The 15888-nt window shown below is 36.6% G+C and overlaps 1 protein-coding gene across 1 annotated transcript; it reads right to left on the bottom strand.

Annotated features, from left to right (window-relative positions):
• Nucleotides 1-3345: 3345 nt before the first annotated feature.
• Nucleotides 3346-5107, bottom strand: LOC110727558 (uncharacterized protein At5g48480-like). The gene is made up of 2 exons (XM_021907123.1): nucleotides 4705-5107; nucleotides 3346-3864 (listed from the first exon to the last, which is right to left on the bottom strand). The coding sequence occupies exons 1-2, from the start codon at nucleotides 4968-4970 to the stop codon at nucleotides 3657-3659; spliced, it is 474 nt and encodes a 157-aa protein (XP_021762815.1). The 5' UTR covers nucleotides 4971-5107; the 3' UTR covers nucleotides 3346-3656.
• Between the last annotated feature and the right edge of the window lie 10781 nt (nucleotides 5108-15888).

Raw genomic sequence — 15888 nt, 5'->3', positions numbered from 1 at the left:
TTCAATACAAAGAATTAATTATATGTGTCTTACAGCTCATTTCATTGATAATGACTGGAAATTGAATAAAAAGATCATAAATTTTTGTCCAATTTCTAGTCATAAAGGAGAGGCTATTGGAAAAGCAGTTGAGGCATGTTTAGAGTATTGGGGTATTGATGATAAACTTTTTACTGTCACTGTTGATAATGCTTCTTCAAATGATGTTGCTTGTGCACACTTGAGTAGAATGGTTAGAAGAACAGGATGTATAAATGATGGAAAAAATCTTCATGTTAGATGCATTGCTCATATCATTAATTTAATTGTGTGGGATGGTATTAGAGAACATGGTGTGTGCATTGATAGAGTTAGAAATGCTGTGAAATATGTTAAGAATTCCCCTGCAAGAATACTTAGATTCAAAGATCTTGTGCAAAAAGCAAACATAGATTCAAAATCTTCTTTATCCTTTGATGTCCCCACTCGTTGGAACTCCACATACATAATGTTGGAAACGGCTTTGAAGTATCGACGTGTTTTTAGTGGGTTATCTCTTCCTGATGGAGAGGATTTGAATGACAATGAAAGGCCTCCCGAACCCGAAGATTGGGAAAAAGTGGAGAGGTTGGTTTTGTTTCTAGGGGGGTTTTATCTGTTAACTAAACGAATTTCTGGTTCCCATTATGTGATAGCTAATAAAGATTTAGGAGAAATTGCTTCTATGTATGATATGTTGAATAATTGGGAACAAAGTGAGGACTTGAATTTTCAAGCCATGGCCATTGCAATGAAAAAAAAGTTTGATAAGTATTGGGGGGATGTGGATAAGATGAATAAGTTCATTTATGTTGCTTTTCTTCTCGACCCTCACTCTAAGATGGTCATTGTTGAATTGACACTAACGGATATGCATGGACCGGAAAAGGGTACAAAACTTGCTAATGATGTGAAGGAGTTCGCTTACTCTTTATTTGAGGAATATAGAAAAATGTATGCTACTTCTAATATTCCAGATTGTGGAGATAATATGTCAATGGATATTGATAATAGTAAAGGAGTGGGTTCCGATTATGTGAGGAAACTAAAAGAAAGAGCAAAACGATTGAAGGGGACAAGTGGGTATGCGATAAGTGAGTTGGATAGGTACTTAAATGATCAATTAGGGCCGGAGGAGGAAGAACAAGATGCATTGACATGGTGGGGTAAGAATGGTCAGCGTTATGTGATTCTTAATCGCATGGCACGTGACATACTAGCCATCCCATTGTCGACCGTTGCATCGGAATCTGCTTTTAGTACGGGAGGTCGTACTCTAGATCCATTTCGGAGTTCTTTAACTCCTAAGGTAATGCATCGTTATCTTTTTATTTTATAAAATCAAGTTTGTTTATATCTTAATATGACTTTGTTTATACATATTTGTGTAATATTTTTGTATTGAAGATGGTTCAAGCGTTACTTTGCACACAAGATTGGCTTAGAGCTAAGGAAGTGCCAATTGTTGATGTGGAAGAAAATTTGAAAGAGTTAGAGGAAATAGAGAAAGGTAGTAATAATTTTATGTATTTGAAATTTTGTTACACCAAATTTATTATTTCATTGTTATCAATCATTAATATATTCTATATTGTATTTTATTTAGAGGTGCAACGTGGTGAATCTAACGATGTAGACGATGAAGTTGTTTTCGTGGACTCATTAGTGTGAATCACGCGATCAAAGGGAAAACAACTCGTTGGAGAATTTATGTATTCCTAGTACTTGAGAGTTGAGACTTAAGAGAATTTATGTAATTTTATGAGTTTTCGTGGACTTATTTGTATTTTCGGTGGACTCATTTGTATTTTTGGTGTTTGAGAATCGGGACTTTATAGACTTTATGTAGTTTTGTAATTGATAATTTTGGTTTGTATGTAATTATTAAATTATGCAACAGGTCTAAAAATCACAAAACAGGTCCATATGCAGGTCCAACAGGTTTTGTATTAAAAAAAAAACGAAAAAGACACAAAACAGGTCCATTCAGGTCCAAACCCGAACCGGACCTGATTTTTCAGGTCCGGTCCCCGGTCCTCATAATTACCCAATTCAGGTCCCCGGTCCAAACAGGTCCGGTCCAGGTCCGGTCCGGTTTTGGACCGGTGTACACCCCTATCTCCACCTATCAAACTCTGTAATATAATTAACACTAATAAATTCATACAATTATAAATTATGCAGACGATATTTATTAATATTAATAGTACCGAGTATGCAGACTTGGCAGTTGGCATGTAGCATGTTCAAGGAGAGTGGTTAGGATTATATGGCCTTTTGCTTTCTCTACCCAGAAAAGAAGGCTGGGGTATTTCAGTAACTTATTCAGAAAATGAAGAGCAAATTAAAACCTTATACAGTAATCCAACAATAACACATTTCACAACCAAAGATATGCTTCACAACATTTGAAGAACAACAGAACAATCCATTAATAAAAATGCTTCACAATTTTTAAGTACTGTCCACAGAAAATTACGAGTAGGAGAGAGAAAATAAATGTAAATTGTACAAGTCTAGACAGTCGTTCAAAAAATGCAAATGAAATGACAGAGTTTAAGAGGAGTGCAGTGTGCAGAAGAGCAAGAACGATCCATCACTCAACGCAAAACACTACACACACACTAGTTCAGAATCGAAATGTAGGGACCACTAAATCAACTTTCAAACTATAAATAACCAATCACAACGCGCGTGATTTATTAAACAGTAACACGTTTCGCACATTCATTTGTCGAGTACATCTTCACACCCCTCATCACTCTTTTTTCTGCTTCTTCCCCATACGGACTTGTCACGCTCAACGACGATTCGAATATAGGACAAAAATAAAATTCGAATTACTTTTTTAAATCTAATTTTATTACTCTAATTACACTCCCCCATAAAACTTTTCCACTCACCGATGCTTTGATTCCAAACTTAATCCCCAATTAATAAAAAACAACAAATATTTGTTACACCGTTAATTAATTTTGGACACCCTTATATGATAAGAGCATAGAAAAGTGTGCTCTTACATTGAAATGTGTGTGCCAAAATCAGAAGTTTAACCAAAACCCGAAGAACTTATAAAATGAAACAAACAGAAAATTCAACCAAAACACAAAAAGACCTTTAGATAGGGACCCAATATAAGATTAACGGAAAATTCAACTGTAGGATGAAGAACATTCAGAGACGGAAGGAACCAACAGATGAACCAAAACACGAAGACGGTTTAGAGACAAAACCAACATAATATTACAAGTAAACAAAACATGAAATTTTTAGGGACTGGACAACAAAGAATTAAAACGAAACATGAAGAACCGGGACAACAAAATATTAAACACTGCCGGTCAAAAACAAGAGTAAATTTCCTTTTTTTGGTTCCAACCTCTCATCAAAAAGTGATTCAAAATTCAAAATGAATTCGGGAGACAAAGACAACCCAGAGAGACTCAGAGAGTCGTAAGCATTACGCTATCAACATTTCAGCAACTACACCCAACTAGAGGATGATTCTAACTGTTCATTCATCTTAAATCTTAATTATATCTTCTTCATCTACTAGTTTTTTTTTAATTGCTAATTAACTACCAACATTAAAAGACAACCTAACAATTAGCAGAGATCAATCAAGATCTGACGGTTGATTAGGCTTCCACCTCAGCAGGCTTAGCAGGAGTTGAGATGACCCAGAAATAACCATAGGGGTCCTTGAGCTTGCCCACGCGCCCAGCGACTTCGTCTTCCGTCACTTCGCCTTCGGCCACTGCACCAGCTGCTACTGCCTTCTTAATAGCGGCATCCAGGTCATCGGTCACCAAGCTGAATACTAGGCCTCCTCCCTCAGTTTTTGCCCTGATTTTTCAAACAACAAATTAATTAATTTTTTTTAAATAAACGGATAATAATAATTGTACGGGTAAAGAAAAGGAAGTTTCGGATTGAGAAATCAGATAGTGCACGTACAGAGTTAAAAAATACATTAATAAAATCTAGAAAAACATAATTTTAATTAATAGAAAATGTTTTATGCTGAAAATCAACAGATCTGAAGATTAGTACAGAGAAAATAAGGAAAATAGAACACTGGAAAAAATAGCGGTACAAATGAGAGAATAAAGGTAAAAAATTAAACATTATCGAGAAATTAAAAGTAGAGCAAAGTTGAAACGTCGCTTTCTGAAAAGCGATTTCTGAATGATGTTGAACAGAAATTTGAGATAAAATAGGAATAATTGAATAAACACAAACGTTAAAAATAGACACAAAATCACGTAGTCTAGAATTTTGACGTGAAATTATACCAATTATTAAGGAGATAAAAAAACTAAGCCGATGAGCGAATAAAACCAAATCGACGCAAAATTTAAATTGAGTTGATTAATCGACGGAAAACAAATTTTGACGTGAAATAAGCCGATGAAGCGAAAAAAACACAAATCGTCGCAAAATTTAACATGAGAAAATTAATCGACGAAAAACGAAGATAATCAAGTACAGACAAAATCACACAATAATCATGCATCAGTCTATCCTAGACTTATAAACACGGAAAATGCAGAAAAATCACAATAATCAAGAAAATAGACGACAAAATAGGAAGATCATTTCATCATCAGACAAAAACATACATCGGTCAAAAATCACCACTAAATCACAAAAATACAGGAAAAAGGAAATAGAGAAAAAACTTACGGAGCATCAACAGCAAGGTCAGACACAGAGAAGACAGAGGCACCGAGCTTGAGATCAGCCGAGAGAACGAGAGGAGTGTCCTGTTCAGCCTTCCTCTTAGGGTGCATGTCACGGCTAACTTCCTCAGCGCCAAAAGCAGCCTTGTAAAACTGAACAGCAGCAGCAGCGTTAGGAGCCGGAACCTGAAGTTGTGGCTTGAACGCCGAGAAAGTAACGGTTGTAGCAGCACCGTTGTTGTCAGCTCCGTTCTGAAGCTCAGTTGCCATTTCCAGAATTTTGGAGGAGAGAGAAAATGTGCAGAAACCCTAACCCTAGGAGAGAGAAAGAGAATCGAAGGAAGGAGGAAGACGAAAATGGAGGAGAGAGAAAAAGTTGAACTGAGAAATGGGTAAACGAGGTAATTGAGTTCTACCTGTGGGGGGGTATATATAGAAGCGGAGAAGCGGAACCGTTTGGGTTCTTTTAGGAATTAATCCGGGCATTTTATGATTTTATTACTTGGCCCCTCGTTTTATGAGAATTTACCAGTTTTACCCTTGAAGTTGGTTTTATAAAGAGTTAAAAATACTGACTGTGATTTTTTGTAGGTGACCTATCCTTGGTTTCTTATTGGAGTTTGGGCCCACCTTTGTAAACGGCTAGTTTTGTTGTTAATGGGCTGGTCTCACTTTTACAAGCCATCAATACAATATTACAAACCCGTTTAAAAGTTTTTTTTGGCTTATTTTTTTTTTTTTTTTTCAGCGTACGCATGTGTTATATTCGGGTTGATAATGTAGACGATATTTGAGTTATATCAATAAAGATTTAGCTGATAATCATCTAGTGATGATTGATAAATTAACATGTTTGTAGAAAATGTGCTAAAGTGAAAAGATCATTTTTTAAGTTAACGATAAATTAACATGTTTGTAGAGATGTGTTAGAATAAAAAGATCAATTTTTAAGTTAACAAAATCATTTGTTTGATACTTTTAGACTTTTTGAGGATCGATAATTAACAACGAGAACATAAAAGTTGTTAACTTGTTTTACTAAATAGTGTGAATTGATAGGGTACGGTGATACAAAAATTGAAAGTGGTATAAATCACACTTTGATTAATTCACATGATAAAGGGTGACGTTCTAAAACAATAATAAAAGAGAAGTAAATTTAAAGGAGTATCCTCACCTTATACAATGAGGGTTTTTGAGGGGCATTAATAAAATCCCCCTTTTTAATTAAAAATAAACTGCCAAAATATTATTTATTAATTTTATTTTAATATTCGTTGTTCCCCGTTGAACTTAAGCAACATTCAAAGCACTTGTTTTGACCATATATTACCAATCGATTATACGAAGTATATAATAATAAAAAAAATATATATATTTTCAAAATATTATGTTTATATAAGTCATGCTTATAAAATAATAAAATATACCAACAGAAAAAGTTGTGTATTGATAAATAAGGGTGTACACAAAGTGGCCCGCACCTGAAAACCAACCTGAATCGGACTTGTTTGGACTGAATCGGACCGGAGCCCGACTGGTGAATTCACGTCCGATCCCGGTCCTTAAAAATCCATGATTCCGAGTTTCCGGTTCGGACCGGGTAAAAACCGGAATTTTCAGGTCCGGACCTGAAAGCAGTAAAGCTGCTTTTTTTTTATTATTATTTAACAAGTCTAAACAGGTCCAAATAAGTCATTTCAGGTCCAAACAGGTCCATATCAGGTCTAAACAGGTCTAAACAAGTCCATATCAGGTCTAAACATGTCCATATCAGGTCTAAACAGGTCCATAAATAGGTCTAACAGGTTTTTTATTTAAAAAAAAAAAGACGAAACAAATTAATAATCAGGTCTATTCAGTTCCAAATTCGGACTGGACCTGATTTTTCAGGTTTGGCCGGAACCGGACCTGTTGATTCAGGTTCGGTCTCCGGTCCTTAAAAATCAATGATTCAAGTCCGGGTTAGATTCAGTCCGGTTTTGGACCGGTGTACAATCTTATTGATAAATGCATGTAGAGATGGAACAATTAAACAACACAAATGTTTTGCTTAATTTTCACGCTAAACTTATTGTTTATAGTTAGTTGTTTAATTAGTGGATGTTGTATTGAACTTCATATACATTTATATGTGCAACCATTTTTAATCAACTATTCAAGTATAAAATAAGATACTGGGATTGCAAACAACCAAGATGTGTTATAGATAGAAGTACATGAATTGCTTGATAAAATGTTATATCTAGTTATCTTTTATAAAGGAATAGAAATTAAAACCCAAAAAGACTTATCAACTAGTCTAAACCTATAATACCCAGTTGTTTTGTTCTTGGTGAATTTGCTCCTATTTCGGTTTATTTTCGTTATGAAGGCGTTTTTAGGCTTTGTAAGAAATGCGGGTGTATGGGGCGTTATAAGGAAATTTATGAGCGTTCAGATTATTTGGCTGCTCAGAGGAAGTCATGATATTTTCTGAGAGCGCAATACTAGAGTCAATCTCTTAATTTTGGCACAAAATTTCACCCTGATGATAACTCTGATTCGGATAATGCTAATTTAAATGATGATGATGATGCTCCTGATGATAATCACGGTAATGATGATAACCATGATACTGATGATGAACCTCATGATAATAATTCGGATGGGGATGATAATTCGGACTCTAATGATGACGTTGAACCTGATAATTCTGATTCAGATTCTTCGGGGTGGAGGTGATAGTAATCAACCCAACGGTGGTGAGAATCAACCTAATGGTGGTGGGAATGTCCCTGATCATAATGAAGATGATAATGACAATTTTGAACCTAATTTTATTCCCATTAATGGTGTGTATCAAAATGGTTACGTGTCTCATGCTTTGGGTGCCCTCACACCATCTATTTCTGAAGGGTTTGCTTCTGGTCAGGGGTCTGATTCTTTCACTTCTTGCGAGACAGACCCAACGACATCGGAGTCGTATCATAAGTAGACCTGTTCAACGGACCGGGCCAGGCTTTTTATGAAATGGGCCGGGCCGGGCCAAGCCAAGCCTAATACAAAATGGGCCAAGCTTGTCCATGGGACATTAAGCCCAACCCATTCAAAATGTAAAAACAAAATACAACAACCATAAAGTAAACACAATATAAGAGAATTATAAAGGGCCTTCAAGGGGCCTTATAAAGGCCTTAGCCAATAAACAAGATGAAGGCTGCAAGAAGTTCAAAACATTCTCAAAATTACCCAATTTAACAATGTTTTAACTGTTGAACCAAAATCAGATATACAACATATATATTTTCTGCTAAAAACAGCAGTTTTATGTGACTCGTCTAACTTGAAAGATTCATGTAATTATCTGGTATATGTGCATATCCTAACAAATACCATCTCCAATTCACACCAAATAGAGCGTATTAATAACAAAATCTGATATTTTTCAATTCCACTGCCCTCACAAATTAAACTCAAACGCATTTTAGCTTAGTCTGCAACAAACTTGGCTTTAAATTCTTCTGCAACTTTCCACCCACTCATTTACCACTACCATACAATTAAGTCATTCAAAAAAAACAAGATAAACAGATGTCTGAAGTAAGAACTAAATCAGAGTTTGTAAGGGAATTCCCAAAAAATCGCAACCTCTATTCATTCTTAATTAAGGAAATAGGAGTATAAAAATCAGTTACAGAGTTCAAATCAGCCAGGATGACGGTGAGCCCGCAGGTCAACAATTAGATCGGTGGGTGAGACTTTCATTGAACGACCCAAACGCCGATGAGGGTCAACGAGAGGCTCGAAGCACCGACTATGGTGATTGAGAGAATCGAAGCTGTGCCGGTGAGGGTGTGTAAAGCGCCAGTGACGATGAGAGAGAAACTCGAATCGACAGTGAGAATGAGCGAGAAACCCGAATCATCAGTGAGGTCAACGAGCAATCCGAAGCAGCGCTGGTGAGGATGATGGTGAGTGAGAGGGTCGAAGATTGAGAGCAACAGCAAGAACATTGACGTGAGTAGATTTTTTTAGGGTTTAGAAGTTGGGAATTTATTTTTAGGGTTCATAATTTGGGGGAAATTGGGAATTTTTATTTTGAAGGTATCATAATTTGATGTTAGGAAGTTTTAGAAACAGAAAGATTAGGAAAAAAAAAGCCACATAAGAGTTATCCAATTTCAGCCCTTTTTAACTTAGACCCAACCCTTTAAAAGTCCGCCCCATTCAAAAATTAGATGGATAAAAGGGATGGGTCAGGGCTTTAAATGGGCCCCTAACCCATTGAACAGGTCTAATCATAACCCTCCTCAACTCGGTATCTTGAGGAGAATAGGGCTGCTATTCCTCTAGGTGATCCGTATGCTCAATTCACCTCTCATCACTCGGCTTCTCACTCTGGTGGGGGGTTTCGTATGACAGCACCTTTGGAGGACAGTTTCTTAAGTGAAAGCTCGGAAACAAATTCTGAAGTTCCTTCGCATTTCACATCTAAAAACTCACAATCTCATTACTTTGTCGCTTCTGATTCTCCTGTTCCGATGGATACTGATGTTCCATCTCTGTTTGCGACTCAGTCAATTAATGAGGACGCTTCTTCGTTGCATTTTTCTTCTGATCTGCACTTTTCTAATAGGTTGCCCAGTAAGCCCACGGCACAAGAAACACCTCTTTCACATACTACTGAGATGGGTTGGCATAAGAAACGAAGTCGCCAAGGCCTTTTTACTCGGTGCAGGTCTTATGATCAGCTTCCTTTCTTCGGATATGCAGGTTCGACATGGTCTCAAAAACAGAGGAAAATAAAAATCTCAACATATACAGCAAAGGCGGATTCTCCTTTTTCCCACCTTCGCCTAGACGCTCTTTCCCTCAAGAAAAGTATCTAATGTTTCAGCTGCTGTAGACTTGGGTATTTATAGGCGTCTATTCGAATGCTACTACACTTTCAGCTACTTTGTCTCCTGTTTCACGTGTGCACTTTGGTTTGGGGGCTGGCCCTTCACAGCTCCTAAGGTGTCCATGATTGTTACATCATGGAATTGTCGGGGTCTAAACGACTATAACTCCCCCAAACTCCCTTATGTTATTTGGCTACCACATAAGTACAAACCTTAACTTTTTGTTTCCTAGTGAAACTAAAGTAACTGTTTCCGTTGTTTCTAGTTTACTAGGATGTACTACTCCTAGCTTTGTGAGGGGCTCGGATGCTTTAGGAACTAGTGGTGGTCTAGTCGTTTTTGGGTATGGCTCGGAAAATAATTCTTGTGTTTTTTGCTCTACAAATGTTATACTTTGTAATGTAAAAACACATAATGAAATAGATAAGTGTGTGATGATTGTTTATGGTGCTCCTGTTCTAGAAGATCGACCCCAAGTTTGGGGGTTAATTTTAGACTTGTTAGCTATATAGCACCTAAAATTTTGATTATTGGAGATATTAATCAAATTGAATGTTATTAGAGGTTGGGATTCGTTTATTAATTTTCGTCTTAAATCAAGTCTCTTCTCAACACCTTTCAAAGGCCCACCGTATACTTGGACTAATAATCGAGAAGGGGACCAACTCATTCTACAACGACTGGATCGTTTCTATATGGCATCCAAATGGTTTACAAACTACCCTGAGAGTAGGTTGCTCAATCAAGCTATTCTTGTTTCGGATCATGCTGCTATCAATTTTAAGGACTGTGCTATTCAACAACACTCAAACAGGCCTTACCAATTGGATAATTGGTGCCTTAATTACCAACAGATCTATGACTTTGTTATTCAAACTTGGCAACTAAACAATATTGGCTCCCCTATGTTTTCTCTCTCTAAGAAACTGGTCTCTGTTCGAATTTTAATTAGAAACTGGTGCCTTAATAACAAGAAGTTATGGGGTGTAGACTGGAAGAATTCAGTAACGACCTTTCGGCAGAGGGGGAGGCAATACAATCTATCTCAGATGCGTCTAGATATTTGTCCAATATAGTTAATTCAAAGGAAAATATATTGTTACAACTTCAATTCTGGAAACAGCGATGCAAAAAGAACTGGATTCTCAAGGGAGATTGCTCTTCTAAACTCTTGTTTTCAATAGTTAAGTTCTTATCAACCAAATCCGCATAATGGGATTACTAACAACATGCTTGTAAAGCTTTAATAAAGAATTCAATAAAATTCCTCTTTGAATAAAATCAACCTTTATAATAAGTTAACTCAAAACTCCTTTTTATTTAATTCAACGTGCTTTCAAAATCAACCTTTTAATAAATACTTGAGAATTAAATCTCATATAAATAACTTTTCAAAATCCATAAATCTTCCTTTGAAAAACCTTTTTAAAAACTCTTTAAAACAATCAAACATACTTTTTTTTTAAAACCAAATTCCCTTAAACATAATAAATATTTTCAAACCATTTAAACATGATATTAAAATCAATACCTCCAAACATACTTTATTTCATAAATCATGATTCAAATCAATTTAATTCAATCACCAATAAACTCATATAAAACATGCTATTCAAACCAATCACTTTCGAAGGTATCTAGCCACCTAAACGTACCTTGATTCCGAATATCAATCAACACTTCGCACTTTCAAAGTTCAATCATAAATGCACCTTGCAATTAACATAACCATAAGGTTATCACAACATCTTTAGACATAAACCCAAATCTAATGTCCATGGACTATAAAACTCTTTTAAAAATAATACTTAAATATAAAATTATAACTTGAAATAGGTATTTATATTCTAGAAAACTAACCATGAAGAAAATAAAGGAATAGGATTAAAGAGAATTGAATTTGCATTGGAAAGAATAGGCAGAACTTGTAGAGGTCATAACTCCTTTGATATAACTCCGAATTGGGTGATTCTTGAGCCTAACCTCAAGGATTTTTTAAGAGGAATAATTTTTTTGTGAGATAGCAAAACCCCAGAACTGACAAGAAGAGCCCGAAAATTGGCTCCAAAGATATACGGGCAGATTTTCTTTTAAAAGAAAGGAGAAGAAAAGTAGGAAAAGGTTGAGGGAAACGAAGAGTAAAAGAGAAGAAAATAATTGAGTTTTTGGTGTGAAAAATATGAGAGGTATGAGGGGGTATTTATAGGCTAGCTCATGCAAGAATTATGGTAGGAGAATGTAGGAAGAATTATGATAAAAAAAGAATTAAGGAATTACTTGGAGAAGAGAATGAAAGAAATATGGAAAGTTTTGATATTAAGGTGATTAAAAATAATAGAATTAAAGAAAGTGTGTTGTCATGAAAAATAATATGGCAAAAGAGATTACTTGGGAAATAATCAAGGAAGATATAAGGTAGGAAAATAAGATGATCAAATATTTAGGAGATGGTGAAATAAAATTAAGGAAAATAAGAGATTTTAAGGAGATAATTAAAAATACAATTTTCCAAAATAAATCACCCAAAATTTGACCATGAGGGCCAAAAATATTGAGCTTCCATAGCTCAAATTTTTGGATCCTATTAGTATATTTTAGGAAGTTATTTTTCTATATTTAAGGAATTAAAAATAATCGTGTAAATAATATTTATTGTATAAAATAATTAATTAAAAAGATACCAATTATTCAATAAATAAATTAACCTAGAAAATCAGATTTTCCACACTAGGAAAATCCGAAAATCTTAGTCAATAATTAGGAATTGTCGAACCCTATTAATTAAATAATAAAATATAGTTTTTGCTTTAATTAAAATATCCAAAATATATAAATAATCCAGTTTTTAAAATAAAATAAATGGATAATAAATCTTGTCCAAAATCCAAAATAATTATTGAGTTTTAAAATGTATTTGGCGCCAAAATTCAAATATCATTTTGGCTCCAAAATTCAAATAGTAAAATTACTAAGATACCCTTTTTAGGAAATATTCATTAATTAATTAATTAGAAAATACGTTTCAAACTACGGGGTATTACACTTAAAGCCTATGGTTTCCTACCTCGATGGCTTCAAATGATTCACCAATGCATTTCTATAGTCTCCTATAAATCTCTCATCAACGACAATACTTTAGAGGCTTTTAGGCCTAAGTGTGGTCTTCGTCAAGGGGACCCTTTATCCCCGTACCTCTTCCTCTTCTGTATGGATATTTTTTTCCATAATGATACATTTGGGATAAGACTTGCATATGGTTTAGAGAATAGAAAAGAGTCCTGTTATTTCCCATTTTTTCTTCGCCGACGACGCTATGGTTTTCTTCAGAGCTTCTGCTGCTTCTTGTACGAATATCATCAAGATAATTCAACGCTTTACAAAAATTTTGGTCAAGAGCTGAATCTCAACAAGTCTCTGATTAAATTCAATCTGAACACTACAACACCTGCACAGGATGAATTTAAGGCGATGTACCGTATGAAACACGTTCAAGTGTTTGACAATCATCTTGGGCACCCCATTGATTTTATGGGAAGAAGAAAGACTGCTTCCAATTTTCGTCGACAAAATTGTTGGTCGCATTACGACGCTCAACGCTGTCAAGCTTTCTTAATCACAAAAGTTAATTTTCATGAACTCAATCCTGGTGGCTATGGCTTCTCATCTTCTTTCCTGCTTTGAAATCCCAATCTCAATTGCGGGGAAAATTGATGGCTTATTATTGAATTTTTTTTGTCACAGTCGGGAAATCAAGGAATGCATTGGGTGGGTAAAGGAAAAAATACATCTTCCTCGAGCTATGGGTGGATTAGGAATTCGGTGTATCTCAACTCTAAATAAAGCTCTTCTTATGAAGCAAGCTTGGAGAATTATTAACTACCCTCAGCTGCTTATTTCCAAAATCTATACAGCTCGTGCACGATTCTTATCGCCTACTCCACATCTGGCCAGACGCTACTCGGGTCGACAGTCCTACGACCTTCACGGACTGCTTCGCGTGGAGGAACTTCTATCAACGGGGTGCAACTTGAAAGTTGGCAACTGAAAATCCATTCTTGCAGGGAGCTCAAATTGGCAGGAATCCTCCTAGCCACTGCGAAAGATTGGACAGTTAATTTCTTTATTCATCCGCAAACTCTCACTTGGGATGTTGACAAAGCACAACAGTGTTTTCAATCCGCAGATGCTTCCACAATCCTTGCTATGGAATCTCCTGCTTTACAGGAGGAGGAATTCCAATTTTAGGCGCGTACTACTTCGGGGAATTATACGGTCAAGACAGGTTACACAATGCTCATACAACCACTTACTCCTCAATTGTTAAGTCCTTTTTGGATAATCCTTTTGTCCCTTCATTTACAGCCAAATTGGAAATTGTTCTTATGGAAGTTATTCCATAACGGTTTAGTGGTCAAAGGTGAACTTCAACGCAGGGGGGTTCCAATACAGGATGTGTCATGTGATCATTGTAGTACGCAGTTAGAAGATTTCAACCATATGTTTAGGGAATGCACTATTGTAAGAGCAGCATGGAGGGGTGGCGCTTTGAGCATCCACTCAGAATTACATGGACGCCTTTCTCTTTCAGATTGGATCCAAGATTATATCCAACTTTTTATTAGTCAGGACGAGATTTCGAATCCCATTATTAGCACCTTCGTTGGTACTCTGTGGGGTCTTTAGTTATTTAGGAATGATAGGGTATTCAATCTCGATACGCTTGTTACAATACCAATCAATTTGCTACTATTGGATATCTACACTCTCATACGATCTTTATGGATGAGGACAAAGGTATGAAGCTTTCTCCCTCTTCTACTATTCTCACTGGTTTTCCCCCGCCTTGGTTTTATGTAGCCCATTTAGGGCAAAATCACACAGGCTCAATCTTGGTTAAGATTTAGATTGACAGATCTTAGTTCAAAGACACAAGACTAGCAGGAATGGGCTGGTGTCTCGATATTACAGATCCTCTTGATGAGAGGATTATTGGTGGGAGTAATTTTGGGTTGTGTACTTCACCTCTTCATTCGGAAGCCTTAACCTGTTTGTATGCCTTACAATGGGCTTCAAATGTGCACATTCAATCGATTCTAATATTTACAGATTCTTATAATTTGGTCACTCTTCTACGTGGCGATGGACGTGAAGATATCCGTTACTTATGGCTGGTGCAGCAGATACAACTATTAGGGTCCACTTTTCAACATTGTAGTATTTACAAGGCAGATAGGCAGCGTGTTCACAAGGCTCACCAAATTGCAGGAGAGGCTGCCGTCCATTTCATTTGCTTTAGTAGTAATATGTATTAGTTTCTTCTCTTCTATCCTTTGTCAAAAAAAAAAAGATTGATAAAATGATTTATACTAGAATATTTAGACTTAAGTGGAAATTATATATTTCTTCTTTGGTAATATATATATATATTGATTAGTGGATTTTTATCCACCAATCAGCATCCGACACGTGGACCAGCCAGGTTTCGCCACGTGTCCTTCACGTAGGCCAATAGGAGCCTGCCACGTGTCATCAAGAGATTCGTCCTCCATGGACCAATTGTGATGCGACACGTGTCCATCCATGCCAAATAGGTAAATCAGCCAACAAGGCCCAATCTTGGTGGGAAGCCTAGTCAGCCTTAGGTTTAACTTAAACCTAGTACTGGCACGCATCCCAAGGCATATAAATATGCCCATTAATCCTCATTAAGGGAGGATGCACATTTAACACTCTCACCTAGAGAGACCCAATTACATTTTTTCCGCATTAATTACTCCTTAATCAAGTACTAACTTGACCGTTGGAGGAGGATCTCCCATCATCCGGAGCATCCGTTTGTTTTGCAGGTACAGGCGTCCGGTTCCAGTCTCGGAATTGTAACTCTCCCGCAGGACATCAAAAAACCCCGAAACATTTTGGCGCCGTTTGTGGGGAGAGTACTTTTGAGATGGCATCCACGTCTGTACCGACTCCTGAAGAGAGGCGTCCCCTAGACGACCCTCAAGTTCAGTCAGACCATGATACTGAAGAAGAGTTTGAGGTTGAAGCTCATACATCTTCAGACGGGACCCTAAGGGCCCGGCGCACCCGTCATACCGAAAGGAGAGAACGGGAGGATCTTCAAACTGGACTCAGTGTTCCAGTCGGCTCACCGCCTGTTCAGCAGCAGCCGGCTGATGGGTCTGCTCCCATTACAAGGAACGAACTCATGACCTTCATGAGGGGCTTCAAGGGAGAGATTCAAGAGTTGCTCAACAAAAAGACGCCTGCTCTGACCAAGGAGCAGTCGGCTAAGAAACCTTCCT

Source organism: Chenopodium quinoa, unplaced genomic scaffold (assembly GCF_001683475.1).
Source record: "Chenopodium quinoa cultivar QQ74 unplaced genomic scaffold, ASM168347v1, whole genome shotgun sequence".
NCBI classification, from domain to species: Eukaryota; Viridiplantae; Streptophyta; class Magnoliopsida; order Caryophyllales; family Amaranthaceae; genus Chenopodium; species Chenopodium quinoa.
Note: the sequence above shows the minus strand (reverse complement) of the source record. Positions and strands in the feature narration are given on the sequence as shown.